Source organism: Girardinichthys multiradiatus, chromosome X, assembly GCF_021462225.1.
Source record: "Girardinichthys multiradiatus isolate DD_20200921_A chromosome X, DD_fGirMul_XY1, whole genome shotgun sequence".
NCBI classification, from domain to species: domain Eukaryota; kingdom Metazoa; phylum Chordata; class Actinopteri; order Cyprinodontiformes; family Goodeidae; genus Girardinichthys; species Girardinichthys multiradiatus.
Genome location: NC_061817.1, coordinates 19,163,947 through 19,189,437, shown reverse-complemented (window position 1 = coordinate 19,189,437; position 25,491 = coordinate 19,163,947). Strand labels below are relative to the sequence as shown.

The 25,491-nt window shown below is 40.0% G+C and overlaps 1 protein-coding gene and 1 long non-coding RNA gene across 2 annotated transcripts in view; one reads left to right on the top strand and one right to left on the bottom strand.

Annotated features, from left to right (window-relative positions):
• Positions 1–25,491, top strand: part of LOC124863573 — a 40,686-nt gene that overhangs the window by 11,755 nt on the left and 3,440 nt on the right. The gene's annotated exons all lie outside the window — the stretch shown is intronic.
• atad5a (ATPase family AAA domain containing 5a) lies at positions 736–25,491 on the bottom strand. Its single transcript, XM_047358002.1, has 22 exons — positions 25,072–25,491; positions 24,582–24,644; positions 21,396–23,149; positions 21,233–21,302; positions 20,992–21,144; positions 20,193–20,334; positions 19,861–20,121; positions 18,023–18,171; positions 17,766–17,916; positions 16,434–16,772; positions 15,739–15,835; positions 6,017–6,099; positions 5,793–5,929; positions 5,533–5,710; positions 5,274–5,432; positions 4,935–5,147; positions 4,779–4,843; positions 4,498–4,687; positions 4,273–4,400; positions 1,858–2,753; positions 1,623–1,778; positions 736–1,454 (listed from the first exon to the last, which is right to left on the bottom strand). The coding sequence occupies exons 2-22, from the start codon at positions 24,633–24,635 to the stop codon at positions 1,376–1,378; spliced, it is 5,454 nt and encodes a 1,817-aa protein (XP_047213958.1). The 5' UTR covers positions 24,636–24,644; positions 25,072–25,491; the 3' UTR covers positions 736–1,375.

Here is a 25,491-nt window from a genome sequence, read left to right as displayed (position 1 = left end):
AAGTTGGACATTTATGTGTTGAAAAGGTTTAACGACACACCAAGCTACAAGTGATACAAGAGCTAAAATGTTTAGTCACAGCTTTCGCCGTTGTTGGCACATGGCAGCCATGATATCTTTAGTACCTGAGAAGCCTGTCTTGCTCATGAAATTCCTTTTTTAGAGGGTGGGGTTCTTGGTTCCTGTTTGTCCAACTTGGAACTTGAAACATAGGGTACTATTGGATAAGAGTATTTTTCCACCGTATCAATTTGTGTCAAAACACAATAAATGGAAAAAGATCAACCCTTGTCGTATTGCCGCTTTAAAATGTCTTGACGGTATATTGATTCATGGAAAACTTAATTCAGTGAGAAGGTATTTAGCACTGGGAACCACTGATTTAGTTCAAGGCATGGTCAGGTGTTGGATTAATCCAGTTAAAGACCTAAATATAATTAAGACTCTGTAGATAAACTTTAAGCTCACAAATTCTTCATACAATCTGACAAGTTTGAGATACTTCCCAAAGAAAAATGGGCAGAATCGTGACTCTTTAGATGCACAAGACTGTTCCAAGACATAACCCTGGACCGGTATCGATTCGGAGACCTCAATACAAATTTACGCTTAGGATATTTAGTCACCACTTTGTTTTTCTGTTGCATGACAAAATGGGAAACGGCAAAAAGGGTGTGACCACTGTTGCAAGACTGCATAACCGGTTTCTATCTGGCAAAGACACCAACACTTTGCTCAGTTGGGTAAAGCCTTTATTTGTTCACAACAAAAAAACAGATAAAAATGTTTATACATATTTAAGGCTGGAAAAAATAACGATGAATGTGACACCCAGAGCTGACTAAGATTCCTGTTAAAAGCTGCTTGTCTATGATAAAAACAGCAAGAACCAAGATCATTAGTGATAATTTACACACAGCCTTTACAAATATAGCAGTTTGTATTTTACAGGTTTATTTCTTACAATTATAAAAAATACCTCACACCTTTTAACTGAGCTGCATGTTCCATTTGTTAAAAAAAAAAACAGAGTTAAAAAACTATTTAAAACATTAATAAATGAAGCTACAAAACACTACTGTACAAAATCCCCAACTTTCCAGATGAATTTCATATAAAGGTCTCAAAGCACCAAAAGATGTCAAATGTGAGGTTATTTAATTGTGTGCTCTTTGTTTCAGGGATTGTATGTATTTAGATGTTGGTAAAATAAGTGCAGACAGTCCCTTTTGTGCACACAAGAGCAACCGATCTCAGGCTGAGGTCCATCAGATGCCGCAACTCATGTTACTTCTACCTTCTGAGAACCAGAGATTGAGACTCCTAGATCTTTTTATTTGTGACCCATGTATAATCATGACAAAATCAAAGTCAATTAGGGGAAGTCTTCAGCAAGAAACTGTAGCATACTCTTCTCAAGACCCAAGTGGATCGCATCAAGATAGTGCAGGAACCTGGAGGAAGGGGACATGAGACAGATACAAAAGGTTATTTTCATATAAACATATTATTTGAACTTTAAACACATTTATTGACTAGTCTTCTCTACAAGGTGTGAACTCCACATCCTGTCAACAACTCAGACCAAAAACCACTGGTGCTGGCTATTTCTAAACACCTACCTTCTCTTCACTTTTCCCCGCTCCTTCAGCTGCTCTGATCTGCAGATGGTGCGCATGGCAGGCAGGTAATCCAGAGCAGCCGCCTGTCTGTTGCCAAGAGTGCCAAAAACTTTAAAAAACAGCCTCTCCATCACTTCCTTCCTCTGCTGGGCTAACCTGGAAAACAGAACACTGCTTTTCAGTAACGATATCATGTTATCTGGGTTTCAGAGGCCAAGATGGCGTAGAGACTCACGGTGGGTGACTGAGTCCGTCTTGAGTGAAGCTGTAATCTTCTCGATGAGTAGCCAGAGGAAGAGTGAGCTCCTCTGTAGCCTCATTCCTCAGATCTCCATCCAGCCGCTGCATTTTATCCCAGGCATCGGTCACTGAAGCTCGACACTTGTGAAAGCTCAGCGCCTCCACAGCAGCCTGGATCTCTAGGACTCGGCTTCCTGTGGACCAGCTTCCTCTTCCGGTCTCGATTCTTGACTCATCAGTCATCCCATCTTTGATGACGGCGCTCACAGACGATCTTCTGTAACTGTTAAGCCCATCAGGGTGAAAAAGAAGGGAGGAATCCACATGGGACATGTTGTCCCAGAAGTCACCTATGGATTGAAGACACTGTGAGACTGGAACACTTTTCATTCGCTCCTCCGTAGTCAGCGGCTTCCTGTTCACCCTCTCAGAAACAACTCTCTCTTTGAATTCTTCTGTTTGAGGATCCTTCTGCGTCTTGCAGAGAGATGGAAACCCATCTTCTGAGTCAGAATCAGAGTGCAACCCATTCCTGGTGGGCAGATGGCGCCGTTTTTTATTCTTCTTCATTCTGCTGGACACCTTGACTGGGCTGCAACTGTCTGAGAACTCAGCTGACTCTGCAGCGTGCATCGAGCCGACACCAGGATGCACCGTTTCCGACTGCAGGGACGCGGACGGTAGCCGCCGTTTTGAACTCATAGATCGAAGGTCTTGTGATACAGAAAGACATCGCTTGGGTTTAGAGAGCTCAGAGGTAGATAGCTGCGTCAGAGGTAGAGGTAAGAGGTTCTCCATGTTTGAATAGAGCAGATCAACTCCTCGCCGCCTGCCGTCTTCAAGAAGCTCCCAGCAAACAGTCGTCTCCATCAAACTTTGGCTCTGTTGAAACTAAACACCCAACATTAAACATTACAAATGAATATTCTCTTGTCCTAAATCAAGTTCCTACTTCATTACACACCACCAACCCACCACATGTAGTGATACGCTTAGTAAGAACATGCAAAAAGCCATTAAATAACTTCAGCTTTTAATAAAGTAGAATAATCTTAAACTGAACAAATAAAAAAACAATCAATCAATGGGGAAGAAAAATCCATGTTCAGAAATAATTGATGTTTATAAAATAGTCTCAAAAACATTGGCACCTTTAGAGTTTCCATGACTTCAATGTTCTAGAAACTTGTAATTAATAATCCATTACGCCCAGTTACACTGGGGTATAAATACGATTCAGAGGGAAAGTCAGTAATAAATGTTGATCACAGTGAAATCTAACCAGGAGAGGAATACAAATATTTTGATGTTATTTTAGATTCTCAGTTTCAATTTGAAGCTAATCGAAGCACTCAGTTATAAAGCCAACAATGTTCTGGGAAGATTTTAGACCAAAAGCCAGAGAAGTGGCATTATCGTAAAATCAATAAGTATATTTCCCAAACGTTTGCGGACCTTTCTTCACAAAAACCTAAAAAATGTAAATGGCTCATTGTTCCTGGGGTAGTTAGTCAAAAATATTTAACAACCAACCACAGCAGGAGTCATACTGAAAAGAACTCTCAAACCCAAAGTCGGCAGGCGACTCAGGTCCGCTCACACTGAGCCAGGTTCTGTCAGGTTCTGCTGGAGGTGAACAGATGTAGTGAATAGGTCACTACATCAATGCTCAGCAGCCCAATATGAGGGATTCCTGCAACGCTAAAGGCAATCGTTAGCTTTGTTGCTACGTGCTCATCCAGGAGGAGTGAATCCTGCAGGTCAGTGACCCGATACAATCTGCTGGGTTTCCTTAGATAGAAAAACGTTTTATTACTTTTAATAATAAACTGAACATGACTGCATTTTTTAAATAACTAGGACTGAATTAGAATATATAAAAGTAATTGACTCTGTATGATTAACTATATACTTCTGTGTATATCAGATGATTTGTTTTGTAAAGTGCCTTAAGATGACATTCGTTGTGAATCGGCACAACATAGATAAACTCAACTACAATTAATTTTAATATAAAGCATCAGATGCAAAACGCAGCCTTCATGTTTTCATTTAAATTATCACAGATGTGAAAACGTTTGCCACCGATAATAAAAACAATGACTGATTTAAGGTTCTTAGCTTTAAAAGAGAAACGTGTGCACACTGATGTAGATATATTTACATAACCTCTACTCTGTACTGGTCAATACTTTTCTTCTTTGTATGTCGTGTTATATTCTACTGTTATTTTTTACATTAATTTCATGTGTGTGTATTTCTCTTAAGCTTTGTTTAATTGCTAAAACTAAAATTATTACTTGAAATGCCAAACTAGAGACTATGAGTAGGATAAATTTAACAGTTTCATGTTCTGTACCTGATTAAACAAGTTCATACAAACGTTTTCGAAAGAAATGTGACAGTTTACCCTCAGCAGCTCCCAGATGTCTCCGTCAGGCTCTATATTCAGCAGGCCCAGCTTGCTGTCAGAGTGGCAGGATGGGACGGTCACAGAGTTATCGGCCGCTTCTTTAGTCTCTGGTTTCAGTTCAGTTTCTGGGCAAGCGGAGAACATTTTTAGACTAATGTAATCACATCAAATTAAATATAGATCTATATATAGACAGCTTTCGTATTTAACTCATCTCCTTACCGTTTTGACCAGTTTGCATCAATGGCCTTGATGAGAGGCGCCCTCCTGCACCCCGAGCCCAGAACTGAAGCTGTAATAAGCTCTGCCGGATGTCACAGCCGTTAAGTTTGACCAGAGAGCTGACATCTGAGGGACGTGTCCTCATGTCCTCAGCCAAACAAAGGAGCTGCAGGTAGCTGCAAACATTCACCTGTGGAGCAGATCCAGGACAGTCCGATTAGCTTTGCGGATCCGCTCATTCCTGCAGATGTTGTCAACACGGCTCAAAATTCTCCACTTACTACTGAAGGCTTTTTAAAATGAATCTCTTCAAAGTTTCCATCAAACAAGATGCTGAAAGCTGGATCTGAAAAACAGTAAGATGGTGCAAGGACAATTATTATCAACACACATGAAACCAACTAAGACTTGCCCATTAATGGTCTGCTCATACTAACCACTGGTGGTCAGGATGACTGGCCTCTTGGTAGTGCTCATGAATGTCTTGATAGCAGCAAGAAATCCTGAGTCATCATCAAAAATAACATCCACTTCTTCAAAGAGGATGAGCGATGTGGCCGTCTTCTTGCTCTGATCCTCGCTGCGTTTCTCTTTAGGGGTGCTGGTTGCTGTGGATTTCTCACCGGCTTTCATGGCTTTCTTGGAAGGAGCTACAAAGAGATGGATCATTAAAGCATGTGGTTGTAATGTGACAAATTAAGGAAAAACTTCAAGGGGCATATATACTTTTACCATATATTTAGCTATATAAAAAGTGAAGAAATGACTGGTATTACCTGTCTGTTTTTTGTTGTCTGCCTCTTTGTTGGCTGGTTGCCCCATTTTAAAGAACTTGGCTAAAGATGTAGGAGCCAGGTCTCCTTTTTTAGACCTTCTTGGTGACTGAGGATGCTTCCTGGGAGAAGAAACCAGCCTGCGAGGAGAGTTAACTTTTCCTAAAAGATGAAGAAGACAAACTTTACTTCTATACTGCATGGAATCATGAAATGCATAGCTATCAGATGGAGTGTTATTGGTTGACAGTATCGTCCATACTTGGAGAAGATCCAGGCCTGGCAGAGCTGGTGCTGCTGGTCAGTCCGTAGCTGTTAAAGTAAGTAGGTTTGTGGGCGTTGACCCCCTGACTGTCCACCTGGTGGGACTGAGTTGCCTCCTTCAGCTGGGACAGAATAAGACGACCGCTTCGCTGAGATGAAGCATTCACCTCAAACACCTTGAAAGGATAAATTAAGAAATGAGGAACTAAATGTTGACAGGCATATGCTTCTATTTTTTTGTATGTGGTGAAGTTGTACCTTAAAGCCAAGCTCTTGAGCACAAGCATAAACTGCAGCAGTTTTTCCAATCCCAGTGGGTCCGGTGATGAGCATCGTGTTACATAAAGTGTCCTCAGCATCCTGGTAGTCCTCCTCTCCACAGTCCCATTCTGAATCTGAACACACACAAAAAACTCATGCATTAAAAAGAATTGTGCAGCAAACCAACAGAGGAAGCAATTAATAGAAACAAAATCTCTCACCATTGCTGTCCTCTTCTTGTTTCTTATCCTTCTGATTTTTTCTCTCGTCTCTGTCGGCACGAAGCTTCCAATCTTTCAGCCAACTAAGGAAAAAAGCAACAAATTACTTTAAAAAACAGGCATTAAGTGCCTTACAAAGGTATTTTTACCCCCTTAACATACAACTACAAAATATATTACTACTCTAAAAACTGCCTTCAGCAGTCACATAATTAATAAATACTACATTAGTGTGAATCTCAGTATAAAATCAGCTGTTCTTTGAAGGCCTGAGAGGTTTGCTAGAGAACTTTAGCATCATGAAGACCAACACAAATACAGGTCCTTCTCAAAACATTAGCATATTGTGATAAAGTTCATTATTTTTCATAATGTAATGATGAAAATTTAATATTCATATATTTTAGATTCATTGCACACTAACTGAAATATTTCAGGTCTTTTATTGTCTTAATACGGATGATTTTGGCATACAGCTCATGAAAACCTAAAATTCCTATCTCACAAAATTAGCATATTTCATCCGACCAATAAAAGAAAAGTGTTTTTAATACAAAAAACGTCAACCTTCAAATAATCATGTACAGTTATGCACTCAATACTTGGTCGGGAATCCTTTTGCAGAAATGACTGCTTCAATGCGGCGTGGCATGGAGGCAATCAGCCTGTGGCACTGCTGAGGTCTTATGGAGGCCCAGGATGCTTCGATAGCGGCCTTTAGCTCATCCAGAGTGTTGGGTCTTGAGTCTCTCAACGTTCTCTTCACAATATCCCACAGATTCTCTATGGGGTTCAGGTCAGGAGAGTTGGCAGGCCAATTGAGCACAGTGATACCATGGTCAGTAAACCATTTACCAGTGGTTTTGGCACTGTGAGCAGGTGCCAGGTCGTGCTGAAAAATGAAATCTTCATCTCCATAAAGCTTTTCAGCAGATGGAAGCATAAAGTGCTCCAAAATCTCCTGATAGCTAGCTGCATTGACCCTGCCCTTGATAAAACACAGTGGACCAACACCAGCAGCTGACAAGGCACCCAGACCATCACTGACTGTGGGTACTTGACACTGGACTTCTGGCATTTTGGCATTTCCTTCTCCCCAGTCTTCCTCCAGACTCTGGCACCTTGATTTCCGAATGACATGCAGAATTTGCTTTCATCCGAAAAAAGTACTTTGGACCACTGAGCAACAGTCCAGTGCTGCTTCTCTGTAGCCCAGGTCTGGGGAATGCGGCACCTGTAGCCCATTTCCTGCACACGCCTGTGCACGGTGGCTCTGGATGTTTCTACTCCAGACTCAGTCCACTGCTTCCGCAGGTCCCCCAAGGTCTGGAATCGGCCCTTCTCCACAATCTTCCTCGGGGTCCGGTCACCTCTTCTCGTTGTGCAGCGTTTTCTGCCACACTTTTTCCTTCCCACAGACTTCCCACTGAGGTGCCTTGATACAGCACTCTGGGAACAGCCTATTCGTTCAGAAATGTCTTTCTGTGTCTTACCCTCTTGCTTGAGGGTGTCAATAGTGGCCTTCTGGACAGCAGTCAGGTCGGCAGTCTTACCCATTGTTGGATGGGTGCAAAAACTTGTTATCACTCATGTAAAAACCTTGGGTTGCAAGGCACCTGCACTATGCCTTCCTCCCTGTGTGTGTGAGATCATTGTTATCTCTGTGTGAACCAGCCTCCTTTCCGTCTCACACACATACACCCTGTCTGAACTGTCTGTTGAACTGTGTATATAAATAAAGAGATAGGGTGTCAAAACTTTGTAGTTTCACTGCAAAGTGGGCTACCCTTGTCACAAGTAACTCTGACTGTATCGTTCTTACCTCTGAGTTGACTAAATAATACCTAACATTTATTGGTCCTTCGAAGCCGGATTAATTCAATAACCTTATTTCTCTTTGCTTTAACAGTGACTCTGGGATCTGTGGGGGAAGCCTGACGTCGAGCGAAGCACCGCTGCACAGCCTCCTTTAGCCGGAGTGGCTGAAAGTCCCGGTGTGTGTGAATTCACACCTGGCCAGTGGGTTATCGCCTTCCTCGGCGCGGGGTGACTCTCACAGGGTCCAAAGAGTCACCAAGAAGTCAACTCCGAGGTGAGACAGTTTTAAAATACAGTTCATAGGAAAAGTACTTAACAGTCGTTGGTAGTGCGTCGCCGGTAAGGACGCTGCATTCGAATGGTTTTATTCCACCGTGAAAGGAATAGTGACAAATTTGGTACAATCCCGCCGTGAAGGGGATTAAAGAAAACGACTGAGGATTATTCCCCTGTGAGGGAATAGAGTAAGCGCTATATAAATAAAAGAAGAAAAGTACTTAAAAGTCGTTGGTAGTGCGTCGCCGGTAAGGACGCTGCATTGGGATGGTTTTATTCCACCGTGAAAGGAATAGTGACAAATTAAGGTAGGGCCCCGCCAAGAAGGGGGCCAAATAAAACGACTAAGGGTTATTCCCCTGCGAGGGAATAGAATAAGCGCTATAAAAGTAAAAAAAACGGAGTAAATTGAGCTCATAAAATAACACCAAGTTAACTTAGAAAAATTACAAGGTACCTGAAACTAACTGTGTGACTGTGTTGTGTGTATATGGAGGACTAAGCATTTTAATAGAATCATAGCAGGATTCTGCTAGTCCTGTGTTTTCTTTTGCCCAGATTAAAACTACGTACTGGTGACTTTGGAGATTCAGGTCGGATTTCATTCCAGAAAATTAACACCGCTGCGAATTAGTCGCAGTAGAAGGGCGTGTTAATGTCCTCTCCTTAAAGTCTCATGCCAGTGACCTTTTATCTGGGACATTTATACTATAATTAAACTAACATAAAACATAATGGGGAAGAAACAAAGTAAACTAATTGACTTAGAAGGGGAGGTAAAGTTTATGGAGAACTATGTAAAAGGAGCAGGTATGATCTGTCATAGATGGAATAAAAAATAAAAAACATGGGTTTTTGGGCAAATTAGATACAAAGGATGTCTTAAAATTACAAGGGGATCTAAAATTAGCAATAATGAAAACTAAAAAGAGAAAAATAACAAAGAACAATGGGGAAAGAACAGAGAAAAAGCTCTGATTTAACAGAAATATGTACACGATGGCATAAAAATACGGATTTTCAGGTAACTTAATTATCACTGAAATCCTAAAACTACACGGGGATCTTAAACTGGAGATTATGCATTCAAAAGATTCAAGAGACAATAAAAAACCTTGCCAGATTATAATTTCAAAGGGGACTTTTCAGTCCCTGAGTGCACACAGTTGATAAACAGATTAAAACAAAAAGTTTAATTAAAAGAACAACAATAAGAGCAGCTTTTAACTGACATAGCCATAATACTGAGGCCTTAAGAAAAGCACAGGAAAAAACTTTCAGCTTAACTGAAAACAAATAAAGGGGGGCGGACTGCCACCCATCCCAGTTTAGAATACCAAGGTAGCCCCAAATTATAAAGACTAAGAGATGGTTTTAGAGGATGTGGTAAAAGAAGTTAAAAGAGGAGGTGACAATGTGGACAACATGGAAACTGTCCAACTGGACAACCCAGTGAACAATGACTAGAGTTGTTAAAGACGTAATCTGAGAGTAAAAGATTTTGTAGGCAAGCATTAGTGAGAAACAGGTGCTTTAAAAATCATTCTATGGTGTTATACTACTAACAATATCATGATAAAATGCAAAAGATTCATTTTACAGGGAAATAATTCCATATTTGGCTCAGATTGTTTGCATTCTTGATTTTTCCTCTTTGAGAGAAGTTAAATTTCAGCTCTGTGAAACGACCTTGACAAAGAGATACAGCTGCCTGAAAACAAAGATAAAACTTCTGCAAACAGCAGAAGTCTGTCTCTGCTGAAAGGTCTAAAAAAAAAAAAAAAAAAAATGGTAACTCTACCCTGCATGTGTCAAACTCAAGGTCCGCGGGCCAAAACCGGACCCCAAAAGTTTAGTGATTCTCTAGAAGTAGAGCCTTTTAATATGGTGATTGTGTGCTTGAATGTTATTTTGTCAATCAATAAGCAGTTTTGTCTACATTCTGCCACAATCTGCCTTTTGAAAATGTTTTGAATCTTGCTCTTTATGTATAAAAAAAAAAGAAAGAAAAGAAAAATTGGCTAAAGTCTGCAGACACAAAATGAACCTGAATTGAAGCTCTAACTAAGTTTATTTAATCTGAGATCCTCTCCAAATGCAACAGTATATGTCAGTCTACATGAGATACTAACAACTTCACCTACTGGTATAATATAAAGATCTGATTGAATATGTGAAACAAACAATGATGAAAGTTTTTCAACAGGTGATGCTCATCCAGGAGGAAGACAGTGTTCCTAGGAAATGCAGCTCATTCATTAACAATCATTTTTTCTCCTATAGGTGGAAGTTTTGCTGACTAATCATAGGCTGGATCTATGAAACATTATGAGCACAGAACAAATGACCAAGGTTCTGACTGACTTATGAACCTCACTGACCTGACAATGATAACATGACACCCAACAGATAACACCTTTAAGGTGGACCCACTAAGACCACCTTATTGATTCTTGGTGAATAAAAAAAAAGAATTGAAGCGTTCAAAACAGACCTAGTGGAAACAAAAGGGGTTATGAGGAAACAATGTGCATTTTAAGAATAATAGAAGTCAAATTATGTTCAAATTTTTGCAAATAAAAATTACTCTGACAGAAAAATAAGTAAGTAGTGTGTGAATGTGTGTGAATGGGAATGACTGATTTCATTGTAATGCATCTTTGAGGGACCTTAAAAGCGCTAATAAAGGTCTGATGTTCTGATTATCTTTGCCAAACTTATATCTTAATAAGGTTTCCAGAATCTTTTTCGAAAAATCATATAAAGATGGCAAAGGTTCTACCTGTATTGAAAATACTGATAACCATAGGAAAGTTCATAGATCTGTCTTCAATTTTTCACAATTCTTGTACAAACAGGTTATTTAAACTTTCATGTGGCCAAATGTCTGTGTTTGACTTTCTGTTTTTGTGAAATAAATGTTTGATTCATGTTATGTAAAAATTAGAGTCCTCAACATTACCATCATAATATTAGGTCAGTTCTCTATGGTAAAACAAAAAGATTTTAACAGACATTTAGACTTTTTCCAGTCAGGTTCAAAATGATTGAATTACACTCGAACTTAACATAAGATGAAATGAACCTTAACAGAATTACTGGACTGGACTGAAATAGAGAAAACTTGAGTTAATTGAAACAAACTTTAGTTACTTGAACTAAATACAAAGCTGACTGAAACTGTATGTTGTATCTATAAAACAGGGTAAAACAAACTAAGATTATAAAATATAATATGCCCTTCATTTTTTGTGTTCATCAGTGAGTGAGTTTTTATTTTTATTTTTAATAAGAACTAAACCAAGCATTATTTATAATAATAGCAATTACCAAAAATAGTGATCTCATTTTTAAATGTAATAAGGACTTACTTTATAATATATGATAAAAAAAAATAATAAGAATTTGGAAAAACAGAGGCTTTAAACCTCTGCAGGAACAGCACTGACACTGTCAAAGGTAGATCCTAATACAGGAATCTGGAAGCTCATTCTGGCGTGGACAGTCAAAGTCCATCCAAGGACACATTTAGATGAGGCAGAGGGACAAATACAGGACTTAGCTGAGAGCAACATGCATCCTGCCCTAGCTGCTGTCCCACCTGAACTGTGGTCCCAATCATCAACTGATGTAGGACTTATAAAGGGGTTCCCACCATACAAGGTTAAACTAATATCTGAAAAAAGGCCATTAGTCCGTCAATACCCCTTAAAGCCAGAAGCTGAAGAAGATACTAAGCCAATAATACAAGATATGTTGAAGTCAGGAATATTAAGAGAAGCACCTGACGCTACATGCAAGACATATCACACTGACATCGCTATTATTATCACAGCCAAACACAACTCTAAAAAGATGTGCCCTTTAAATCCAAGTACTCTAATACCTACTGCAGAAGATGGAAAACCACATTCTTATAAAGCAAAAGTTGAAGAAGACACCAAACCCAGACAAGACATTTCTCAAACCTTTATACCAGATTCATGTGTTGTGTTTGTAGATGGCTCATCATCTAAAGATGAATATGGAAAGAATAGAGTTGGTTATGCAATAACAACCATCGATAGGATAATAGAAGCTAAATCTCTACCCAATACATGCTCAGCCCAAACAGCAGAATTATATGCTGTAGTAAGAGCATGTGAATTACATGAGGGACAAATACTTACTATATACACAGACAGCCAATACGTTTTCGGATCAATACATCACCATGCTAAGATTTGGCAAAATAGAGGTTTTAAAACATCATCAGGGACAGAACTAACTCATTTCAACCTATTAAAGAGAAAATGTCAGATCTGCTATTTATAGACACAGACGTGCTGAAAGACGCCCAACAGTCAGCAACCAAGACAGAAATAAAGGCCTGGCTAAAGAGAGGAGCACAGAGAAAAGATGACATCAATCAGATAGAAGATAAACCAATCCTCCCAAAAAAGTTATACAACACAGCGGCTACAGTGACACATTGGGAAGACCCACGTGTCAAGGGGGGAATATGTCACATCTGGTAAAGCATTAATGCTACACTATAAATATTTCTGACTATGCAAATCATTTTTGCAGATCATGCAAAATTTGTTGCAAACACGGGGGAAGAAATATTGCCTTGTTGCAATAGATGAACCTAGTGACACATTTCTTCCCCACATATGGTATCCCACAGACTATAAGGTCAGATAATGGAACTCATTTTGTAAATAAATTAATAGAACTAAGTTCTAGAGCATTAGGGTTTCAGTTAAAGATTAAGAAAAACAATGGAAGAAACAGGGAGGCCATGGCCCGAATGCCTATCCCTGGTTAATTATGGATGAGAATAACTCCAAATCAAACTGGTCTTACTCCATTTGCCACCTACTGTACATCATTGTATGGCTCCACCCACTATATTCTGAGCCTGAGATCACATGACACCAAGTTGCTGATGTGAATTTGTATTCTCAAAGAAATAGTACATGGCAGACCGTTTTCTCTGCCCTCTGACATGAATGAAATAGAGAAAGCACAACAGGAACCTTCATTAGCTGAGTGGATGAATAAAATGTTGCAGACAAAAGAAGAACAAATGTCCAGTGGTCTGCCGATAATCTCTGCTCCTATCCCACAGAATGAGGCCTGGAGACCTGGTCCTGATTAAGACACTCCACCGGAAGGATTGGAGCACTCCTTGGTGGAAAGGGCCGTTTCAAATACTCCTGACAACGCCCACAGCTCTGAAAATAGCAGAGAGGCCTTCCTGGATCCATAAAAGCCACTGTAAGCCAGTTTTGCCGTTACAGGAGCCAGATCAACCGACGGGGTAGCAGAGGAAGTCCGGGTTCAAAGATGGCCCAGCGTCTCAAACCGGTGAAGAAAACAGCTGATCTGCGCCCAATTATAAAATGGCTCTCTGTAACATGTGGACAGGACTGATAAGCCTGAGCTTAATTCTGGTAGCAGGACTCTTTCTCTATCTAAAGCAGGATCCACAGGAGGTGATACCGAACCAGAAGAGATGGACATCAGACGGGACCCATCTCAGAACACTGACGGAAGAACATGACGCACATCCATTCCTACAGAATTTCTGGTATTGTTCATGGTGGCATATGCAACACTGAACCAGGTAGAAATGCACGAAAATGAAGGGGACGATTATGATGACATGTTGTAAATAAATCACATCAAAAGCCTGAGTGTACTCATACATTGTATTTCATAAAATGACCTTACAGCAGAAAATCGAAAGAAGTTGTTGCTTAAGTGAAATGAGAAAAAGTACAATGATGACATAAACAGGGCAGATTTTTAAATTCCTTTATTATGTTTCACTGTTTTCATTAAGTATTATTCTTTTATTTTTATGATTTCAAGTATTATTCTTTTATTTTTATGATTTCAAGTATTATTCTTTTATTTTTATGATTTCAAGTATTATTCTTTTGTTTTTATGATTTCAAGTATTATTCTTTTATTTTTATGATTTCAAGTATCATTCTTTTATTTTTATGATTTCAAGTATTAATCAACATTTAACTTTTAATGGTCGCCGAGGGCGGCGGGGCCGTATGAGTATTTCCCACAAAATATAATCTGTTTACCGTCCGTGGGTTTTCGCTCATACAAAGTATTTTTCTTACTCGTTTTTATATTAAATGTTTTTACTTGTGATAAAAGGAGGGACTGTTGGATGGGTGCAAAAACTTGTTATCACTCATGTAAAAACCTTGGGTTGCAAGGCACCTGCACTATGCCTTCCTCCCTGTGTGTGTGAGATCATTGTTATCTCTGTGTGAACCAGCCTCCTTTCCGTCTCACACACATACACCCTGTCTGAACTGTCTGTTGAACTGTGTATATAAATAAAGAGATAGGGTGTCAAAACTTTGTAGTTTCACTGCAAAGTGGGCTACCCTTGTCACAAGTAACTCTGACTGTATCGTTCTTACCTCTGAGTTGACTAAATAATACCTAACACCCATGATTGGGGTTTTGAGTGATGAACCAGGCTGGGAGTTTTAAAGGCCTCAGGAATCTTTTGCAGGTGTTTAGAGTTAACTCGTTGATTCAGATGATTAGGTTCATAGCTCATTTAGAGACATTTTTAATGATATGCTAATTTTGTGAGATAGGAATTTTGGGTTTTCATGAGCTGTATGCCAAAATCATCCGTATTAAGACAATAAAAGACCTGAAATATTTCAGTTAGTGTGCAATGAATCTAAAATATATGAATGTTAAATTTTCATCATTACATTATGGAAAATAATGAACTTTATCACAATATGCTAATATTTTGAGAAGGATCTGTATATCAGAGCACTGTTCAATCCATCATCCAAAAATGGAGAGCAAAAGGAAAAACAGCAAAAAACAGGATGAGCAAGGAGGACATTAATCAGGGAAGCAGACAAGAGGTCCATGGTAACTCTGGAGGAGCTGCAGAAATCTTGGTCAGATAATTTGGGCCTACAAGAAAAAGACTTTGGCAGAAAACTAACACAGCAAGTCACCCTGAGCACACCATCCCCACTGTGAAACATGGCGGTAGCACCATCATGCTGTGGGGATACTGTTCCAGGGCAGGGTGCACGAACCTTGTAAAAGCTCATGAGGAGAAAACCTGTTAGAGACTACAAACCCCCCCCCCCCCCCCCCCCCCCCCAAAAAAAACAAAGAGTCTGGGGCAGAGTTTCTCCTTCCAGCAGAACAACCCTAAACATGCAACCAGAGCTGCAGAGATGGTTTATATCAAAGAATATTCATGTGTTACAATGGGGTAGACCTAAATCTAAATGGGAATCTGTGGCAAAATCTGAAATTTTATTTCTGCAGACACCTTCTATCCAATTTAACTGCGCTTTAACAAAGATGAACAACCAAACATTTTTGTCTCTAGATGTGCAAAACTGGCAGACACAAAAGATGTGTTCTCACTTTCATAATTTTATTCCTTAAAAATGTAAAAAACCATATATCACAACTTTGTGCTGTTCTTACATAAAATTGCCATGAATTACTAGAATGCTGAAGGTTGTAATATGATAAATGTCAAACAGGTCAACATGATTTTGTGATACACAATATGACTAACTGTGAGAGAGTACATTGTAAATGCAGGAGCTGCTGGTTAAAATCCTCACCTGTAAAGCCTCTTCACTCCAGGACTGTTGTCTACGATGTCACCAGAGTGCTGCGGCTGGTATTTATCAGTCCATAGCAACTCTTCCTTCACTGATTCTGAGGAAAAACTACAGTCAGTTTCAAGGAATAACCACTGGCGTTCAACAAGGGTCCTGAAGGACTAATGTCCTGCTGTTTTAGATGTAATTCTGCTCCAACTCAGCTGACTGAAACAACCGAAGTACCTCAATCCATGTCATCAAGTTCTGCAGAGGCTCGTTAATGAAACGTTCACTTTGATTCAGATGCGTTAAAGCAGGAAAACATCTAAAACATGCAGATCTGAGGACAAATATGTGTAATATGTTTTATGCCACATGGTGGCAGCAGAAAACAAGCTATTTTCTGGTGCTTAACTCGACATAGTTATCACACAATATCAGAGTAATATATTTAAAAAAAAGATTTAGTCATTCAGCTGTTAATCTAACTTAGTTTGCAAGTCTTTTCTGTTGGCTTTATTTTTTAAATAAAGTTACAACACCAATGTAGAGACAGAAAGACTTTGCTACAGACAGCTTAGGAAATTACTGGTTTTCCACTAAATAAAACAATGTTACACTATTAAAATTACACTAAGGTTTTTAAATACCTTACTGTTCTTTTTTTGCACTGAAAATACTTGCTTAAAATGGCAGAAAATAGCAGAACGTACCTTTCCTACTAGAGTCCGCTTCCAAAGTGAGGTCGTCCACTACAACCACAGAATCCTCTTCAGAGGAGATGAGAGCGGACTTCAATTTAGGCTTAGTTTTCTCCTTCATCTCATCTTCCTCCTCCTTTATTCTGGATCTCTGAGCTCGTCTGGTGCGGCCTCCCCTTCTAGGAGGTTCCTGGTCAATTGTGGAGATGTTCTCCTCTGAATGGTTGGACTTCTGCTTCTTAGCTACCTTCACAGTAGTCTCCTTCTCATCCTCCTTCCTCTTTCTCTTCCCTCTAACAGTTTCATCCGGCAGTGGAACGCAGGAGTCTTCTTTGGTCACAGCTACTGGCTCTAATAATTTGACAAAATAAGAAAAAAAGTTAAGATCACTGGTATAATGCTTGTAATCAGGTCATAATCTTTTGAAGACGTTCAGAATGAATACCTCATAGCTAGGTGACCAATCTGAATATAAATTAAAAAAACATGTATGAAACCTTTTGAAGCTTAAAAAATGATTTATAGCCTGAATAATGTTTTTAAAATAAGGTTTTAAAAACAGAATAATCTTTAAATACACTAAAAACTGGATATTTTGCAGTTCACTGCAGCTAGTGAGCTTAAGGCAAGTAGCTCTCAAAGTGTGGGGCGCCCCCTAGGGGAGGCTCTGCGAGATTCGCCCAAATATTTATAATTTTTTTGCAAGCAGGACTTCTTTATGGTCCACTGCCCTTGTCTGGTGATTTCTGACAACTAGTGCAAGAAAGGTTTATTTTCTCAACAGAGAAACATGTTTCCTGATGTGAGAAGGTGTTTCTTTTTAAATCAGAAACAACAGTGCATGCACCTCTGCACGGGTTTACGTTTGCTTGCATATAAATGTTGTGAACACATTGAGAGCTGAAACATCACTCCTCATGTAAGCCTACACCCCCCCAATAGCTCTTAGCTGAGCTACCAAACTGTGGTAAAGTGAAATCAGCAGCTGACTAATAAAGGAAATTAATACTTCTGCATTAGGAGTCTTAAAAATATTCAATATTTTATTCTAATTTTCAACAAATAAAAGCTGAAGGAGCAGTTAATTTTAATTTTATTGTTACAATTAATTGCAGTTTCTACTTTGAATTAATAATCCGAAGGACAAAATGATACAAGCTAGTTTACACTTTGACATAAAAAAAAAAAAAAAAGGTAAATTACAAAAATGTTCTTTTGATTTTCTGGAAACAAAATGAACCTTCGCCTATTTTTTCTTCTTCTTCCTGTCTTGAAAAGTTTGAGTATCGCTGGCTTCAGCTTCTGCACTAAAACAGGCATGTAACAGTTATCGTAAGGACTGACCTGAAGCTGTGAGCTGCTGCTGATGGTCAGCGCATCTTTTCTGGAGGCGAGCGAAAACCATCTCAACCGGGAAGTGGGGGTTTTTGGAGCAGAACTCCTTCATCAGAAGCTGTCGATCACTTTCAGAGATTCCAGATGTCCAGACTGACCCCTAAATAGAAACTCTGATGTTACCCCCATGATTAAAAAAAAAAACAACCTCAAAGATTATAAATGGAAAAACGAGAATAAGCTCAGAAAGAGTTACATCACTGTACCGTTTCATAAGAATTTCTACAGGCTGGTTGTGTCTTTACACACAGAGACCCGCTAACGGGTGGAAGTGGGGTCGGTGTGTGGCTCCAAAGATTCTTTAAATGACCCAACAATGAAGATTCAGGCCATGGCAGACTCCAAAGAGAACAATCTGCCAACACACAGAAAAACAAGCTTTCTCTAATATTCCACCGCTGTAGGAATACAGGTCCTTCTCAAAATATTAGCATACTGTGATAAAGTTCATTATTTTCCATAATGTAATGATGAAAATTTAACATTCATATATTTTAGATTCATTGCACACTAACTGAAATATTTCAGGTCTTTTATTGTCTTAATACGGATGATTTTGGCATACAGCTCATGAAAACCCAAAATTCCTATCTCACAAAATTAGCATATTTCATCCGACCAATAAAAGAAAAGTGTTTTTAATACCAAAAACGTCAACCTTCAAATAATCATGTACAGTTATGCACTCAATACTTGGTCGGGAATCCTTTGGCAGAAATGACTGCTTCAATGCGGCGTGGCATGGAGGCAATCAGCCTGTGGCACTGCTGAGGTCTTATGGAGGCCCAGGATGCTTCGATAGCGGCCTTTAGCTCATCCAGAGTGTTGGGTCTTGAGTCTCTCAACGTTCTCTTCACAATATCCCACAGATTCTCTATGGGGTTCAGGTCAGGAGAGTTGGCAGGACAATTAAGCACAGTGATACCATGGTCAGTAAACCATTTACCAGTGGTTTTGGCACTGTGAGCAGGTGCCAGGTCGTGCTGAACAATGAAATCTTCATCTCCATAAAGCTTTTCAGCAGATGGAAGCATGAAGTGCTCCAAAATCTCCTGATAGCTAGCTGCATTGATCCTGCCCTTGATAAAACACAGTGGACCAACACCAGCAGCTGACACGGCACCCCAGACCATCACTGACTGTGGGTACTTGACACTGGACTTCTGGCATTTCCTTCTCATCAGTCTTCCTCCAGACTCTGGCACCTTGATTTCCGAATGACATGCAGAATTTGCTTTCATCCGAAAAAAGTACTTTGGACCACTGAGCAACAGTCCAGTGCTGCTTCTCTGTAGCCCAGGTCAGGCACTTCTGCCGCTGTTTCTGGTTCAAAAGTGGCTTGACCTGGGGAATGCGGCACCTGTAGCCCATTTCCTGCACACGCCTGTGCACGGTGGCTCTGGATGTTTCTACTCCAGACTCAGTCCACTGCTTCCGCAGGTCCCCCAAGGTCTGGAATCGGACCTTCTCCACAATCTTCCTCAGAGTCCGGTCACCTCTTCTCGTTGTGCAGCGTTTTCTGCCACACTTTTTCCTTCCCACAGACTTCCCACTGAGGTGCCTTGATACAGCACTCTGGGAACAGCCTATTCGTTCAAAAATGTCTTTCTGTGTCTTACCCTCTTGCTTGAGGGTGTCAATAGTGGCCTTCTGGACAGCAGTCAGGTCGGCAGTCTTACCCATGATTGGGGTTTTGAGTGATGAACCAGGCTGGGAGTTTTAAAGGCCTCAGGAATCTTTTGCAGGTGTTTAGAGTTAACTGGTTGATTCAGATGATTAGGTTCATAGCTCGTTTAGAGACCCTTTTAATGATATGCTAATTTTGTGAGATAGGAATTTTGGGTTTTCATGAGCTGTATGCCAAAATCATCCGTATTAAGACAATAAAAGACCTGAAATATTTCAGTTAGTGTGCAATGAATCTAAAATATATGAATGTTAAATTGTCATCATGACATTATGGAAAATAATGAACTTTATCACAATATGCTAATATTTTGAGAAGGACCTGTATATTGTGAAGAGCTTTGAGTGAGAAACCCACCATTAGGCGGTTGTGTTGTGTGTGAGACCGGCTGAAAGGATGAAGAGGAGGCAGAGTAGGCCTCCTTGGTGGCAGCAGTCTTTGCGATCTGTTTCCTAAAAGACTCGGGGAGACCGCTCTTTAGGAACTCTCTTCGTGCTTTGAACTGCTCATCATCCTGAGAGTTTTCAGATCCTTCACGACTGCTGTCATCGAAGATGGAAATCACTGCCGACACCTTCCGAGCAGACTTTTCTTGGCCCAACGAGGCCGCTTTGGAGCCTGATGCACAGAAACACACTGGGTTACTAAATAAGTAGGTAAATAGTGAACAACAGAGTGTAGAAACCAACCTGGGACAGTTTTGGGGTCTTTGCCAGGTGGTGTAGCTTTGCCAAGAACTTCATTCAGACTACGTAAGGTCTTCTGGGTTTTAGTGTTTTCCGGTGCGCTCTGAGGAGTAGCGGTTAGGTCCTCCATACAGATAACAGAATCCTGGAAAACACCACTGAATGAAGTCTTAAACAACCACTAACAAGAGGGAAACTCTTAATCTTATACAGCTAAGTCAACGCTGTGCACTGCTTGGTAAAAGATCAGAAAAATAAGGTTACTTTCAAGATCCCCACATGTTTTTCATGTCAAAGTTCCACACAATGCCAGACAGTTTCTTTCTTCTTTTAGGGATTTGTTTTTTAAGTACAAATATAAAACAAAACTATTAATTTAGATCCAGACCTAACGACAATATTTTTAGCTTGTTGGACTGACTAACTGCCCTTAATGTTCACACCTGATGGAAATCCTCAGTGGCTGAGATGGTAAAACTCAGAAGGGGGGATGGGGACATGGTGTAACGAGAAAGACAGAATAAAAAAAAGTTGGTCAATGATTATAAGGATCATCATCGCAAACAGGACTTGTAAAAAGATCTGCGTCCTTCACGGTTTCTCAAAAACACTGAAAGGAAACTTTAAAAAAGAAGGTGAAAACAAACACCAACCTCATCAGGTCAAAGAACAAACACTGGAGTCTGAGTTATCCTGAAAAAAATCTCCCAGCAGTACTCAAACTTGTTCATAAATAATCCCCAACAACTACTGACTACATTATCTGCAGGTGCAGTTTATAATATTAACCATAAAGCTTTACCTCATCTTCACAGTAGCGGTTCTTGGTGGAGGTCTTCGTTCGTGATGACCGCCTTAGCGTTTCCTTCTCTGTGGTTTTCTTGCTTTGCTGAATCATTTTAGCTTTCTCCACTAATTTCTTCGCCTGCTGTCTTTTCTTGGACTCATTAGGTATCTTAAAAGGAAATCACAGTTCATGTATTAGAAATCAGTATCACAAAAACCATGAAATGCGTTAGATTTCTGAGTAAAATATCACTCACTTTATTGTTTAAGGAAGCGGATGCGTCGTTTCCACTTTCAGTCTTTTTATGAACTCTGCTTAATCTTATTCTTTAGAGGATAATAAAAAAAAATAGAAGATATGTGTCAGCTGCTTTAGATATTACACATCTATACACTGAAATAAATTAAATAATGCGTTACCTGATTGGACTTTCACTAGCATCTGGCGGGCACACCATCTCTACTACAAAGACACCATGTCTGGACCTTTGTGTCTTCGGCGTAGACATCTTTGCAGGGCTGACCTGAGGTGAAGTGGCAATTCGAGCCTCCTTTGACTCTTTCTGTCTCCTGGTTTTCCTCACAGGAGTAGTTGAGGTGTTTTCAGGTGACTTTCTAACCACAGTTTCACGCCTGGACCTCCTCAGAGCTGGGACTGTAGGAGTTGAGGTGATAGGAGTCTCTTCTTTCTTATCTTCGTCTGCAACGGCTGTAACCTCTGTTTCTTTCACAGTTGAAGCAGCAGGTGATGTGTTCACTGCCTCCTGTTTAGCTTTAGCTATGTTTCTTCCCCTTTTCACACTTTTCCCCTTGGATGCTTTGCTGTCCTGAGAGCCTTGCTCCGCAGAAGGAACTGAAACATCCTCATCAGCTTTGTCTGCAGCCTCCACAGTCTTCTCCTCAGCTTGCTTCTGTTTGCTTTGGCTTTTAACCGGTTTAGCCTTGGACCCATCCAGACTGGGCTGCTTGAAGGCAGCCATGAACTGCTTCCTCTCTGCTACACCGCACTTTGGAGTCGATTCACTCTCAATCACAGCCAGCTCCAGATCCTCCTCTTCAAGAACCACGTTGGACCTCCGTTTGACGGTTGAAGAACTAGAAGGAAGCTGACGTGAGTCGTCTGTTGGAGGAGAAGCAGCGGACTCTGCAGGGCTAGTAGCACCTTTTTTCCTGGTGAAGATTGAAGCCACCTTCCCGACAGCTTTGACGGTGTTCTGTTTGGGTGAAACGGCGTGCACCTCGGCCTGAATGGTGAGAGTTCGTGGTGAGACTTGGAATGGACCCACACTGTCTTCAGCTTTAGGGATGTCCAGCGGCTCATCGTTTAATTCATCTGCCTTTTCTAAGTTTTTACCATTATCTTTGTCGTCTTCAATGTCCTCCTCAGTCTTGTTTTGACTCCGCACAAAATCCTCAAAGGAGATGGTTACGGTGCTGCTGTTTAACAGGGAGGTCTCATCCAAGTTGACGTCCATACTAACATCACAAGGTGACCGCTCCGCTTCCTTCTCCTCCGGCTCTGGATGCTTTGTCTCTTTTTGCTGGCTCTTTGTTGCTTTTCTAGCCTTTTTAACCTGTTTTACTTGCGCATTTGGAGATAATGTAGTAGTGGTCAGCTTTGGATTTAAATCGTCATTATTTTCACATTTAGGCTTACTTTCTTGAGGTGAATTTCCATCTGTCTGCTCATCACTGACAGTTTTACAGATTCCAGATATTCCATATTCACATGTCTCTACACTAAGCTTCGACATCAAAGCTGCCGTGTTGCTGCCCAGGGACCCATTGCTGCCCTCTATCGTAGAGTCTTTGCTTTCTTGTGTTTCTTCAACAACCAGGCAGCTCGGGTCATTGGTGGAACCGACTGCTTCAGTCGGCAAAAGTTTCCTCGCTGCTCTGTTGGCCTTTCTGCCCCGTTTCTCAGACGGCTTTTTCCCCACTTCTGTGTTGGAGTGTTTTTCTTTAGACTGAGATTTTTGACGGTTTTCTTTGAGGTCTTGCGGCGGACTTGACTTTTCTTTAGAAGATGGAGCCTTTCGGCTAAAGTAGTCCATGATGTTACTGGAGCGAGGAAGAGAAAGGGGTTTCTCCGCGGGTTTGGGAACAGGAGAGAAATAATTTGTGATCCTCTTGACAACAGGGCTGCCACCATCTTTGCGAGATTTTTTGCAAGGCTGTTAAAAGTGGAAACACAAATGGGACAATTTATAAACAATTAATATATAAAGTCTTGCATCCTCCTTCATATATTACACTTGTTCCAGTTGTTCGTTAACATAAAAAGGGGAATTGTTTTTATGTTAACAGCTCAAGGCATTTAGGGATCTAGATATGGGAAGAACAACATGTTGAAGTTCAAATAAGGCATCAATGAGGGGTCAAATGGGTTTAGGTTTCAGTATTCAGATGGTAGGGTCAGAATTAAATGTAAACACCAAAAAACAATGGATCCATCAATGGTTTAGGCTGGTGGTGGTAGTATAATGGTGTGGAAGATGTTTTCTTGCCACATTTCGGGTCCCTTATCAACTAGAGCTTCGTTTAAATCCCCTCCATGCTACGCCGCATTGGTGCAGTAATTCATGCAAAAGGAGCCCCAACCAAGTATTGAGTGTATAGAAATGAACACAGTTTTCAGAAATCTGACATTTGTTTAAAATATCTTTTTAATTTTTTTAAATGTACTCGTCGACCAAAATCTCAGAGGAATGTCTCCAGTTGAAATCTATGGCAAAAACAGTAAAGGAGGCTCTGAAGTGAAAAGCGGGTCCAATCCTGTGTATATTATATTACTGAACATGGATGGTTGCCCCCATTATGTGTGTCTTTGTGTTGGTCTTTTATAATAAACCCAATAGATAAAAAGCTGGAAGACAAACTAAAATAAGCGATCTAATTGAGACACATGAATCTGAAGTCAAAAGATTTAATCAAATGGTCTTTGTTTCCAGGATATCTACTGGTGCTTCGTCCTTCTGGCAGGTCAAAGACATGTTATAGAAACCATTAGAGTAGTAAAGGCTGTGATTGTTCAACACATGTAAACTTTTTTTTTAATATTTTACATTTATTAGAAGAGGCCTAATGATAAAGTTCCAAATCCACTTCTTTTGAAAGTCTGAAGGGTTTTGAAATGATTGTAAAACTTAACTTAACTAACTAACTACTTACTAACTAACTTAATGTTTCAGATTAAACAGCTGGACGTTGAAGGCTGGGGTTGTGAATCAACAAGTGTAGGGCCCTGAAATCTTCTAGAGAAGAAAGAAAAATAAAAAATAAAATCTTAAAACCATATTCGTGCTATGTTACAAGAGATACATTAAAACAATAACTATTAATTTCCCATTTTTAACCGACAGCCAAGATCAAGTCTTCTACAGTTATTTTTATGGGCAGAAATCTGAAAACTTTTAAATTTACTGGAAAATTAGTCCAAAAAAGAAAAATCCTTCGTGTCCGCAGTAGTTACGAACAAAACTAAAATTAATGTAAAATGGTCCCATAAAAACAATTAAATCTTCTGTATAAGAACTGTAAATCAAAACGTGGTTAAGACGTCCAACTATGACAGTTATACAGACATATAATAACTATGGTTCCTACCTGAGTGTCAAAGTCCTCAATGACAGAAGCCAAGGCCACAACACCAGCCATCATTAAAAGAACCTGAAAGAAACATTTGGATTTTTATGGCTAACACACAATAAATAGATATCCATCTAAACCTGTGCCATTCATTGTAGGTTTGCAAAAATACATTTATTTCTCTGGTATTTTAAGAAGTGCAATAAATCCTGACGTTTTCAGTGACAAGCGTGTTTTACTACATTTATTTTCATTACACCATTCCACATCCTGACATTGGTAACGGATTATATTAAAATGTTTGGATAATGTTTCATAAATAAATCACACTTAAATATTCTAAAGTACAGTCAGACAGTATTATTTAATACTAGGCAATGCAAATTACATGGTAAATGTATGTATTTACAACAGTAAATAAATAGTTAATGTGGCGCCCAGACTTTTCTAGTCCTAACTGACTGGCGGATTGATACATCAACAGCAGAAGGCTAAGGAAAACACTCACCAAAATGTTGCTCCCGTAACTTACTGCGTATTTAAGGCCTGTTGTCTGACTGCTTCTTATTCGCTACTATGTTTGTAAATAAAGAACAACTGTGTCGTTCACGGTTTGAAGCAGACGGCTGTTTGTTGTCAGCAGGTTTCACCGTAAAACAACAAGCTAACTAAGTCTCCCGGCAGCCCGGCTGTGCGCAGCTCCTGAAGCTCCTCCGAGCATTTTCCAGTTCGGAAGAAGGTATCTGAACGAAGCGCCCAGGTCCTCACTTCAGTATTTCAGGAGCTGCTCTGAGCCGAACCAGTTTTCTCGACATTTTTCCTGCCGCTTCAAAAACGCGCCAGTCCGCTAGTGAACGAAGAGCGCCAAATATACGTGACCTTTCACGAGACATCCTTCCGCCAATCAGAGCAAAGAAAAGCAATCCGT

Excerpts from the sequence above, each read along its gene's own strand:
- atad5a (XM_047358002.1), bottom strand. The coding sequence starts at position 24,635 with ATGATGGCTGGTGTTGTGGCCTTGGCTTCTGTCATTGAGGACTTTGAC. Across the intron at positions 23,150-24,581 it reads TTGAGGACTTTGACACTCAG|CCTTGCAAAAAATCTCGCAA; the intron begins GTAGGAACCATA and ends CACTTTTAACAG. Across the intron at positions 15,836-16,433 it reads AGCGGACTCTAGTAGGAAAG|AATCAGTGAAGGAAGAGTTG; the intron begins GTACGTTCTGCT and ends GTTTTTCCTCAG.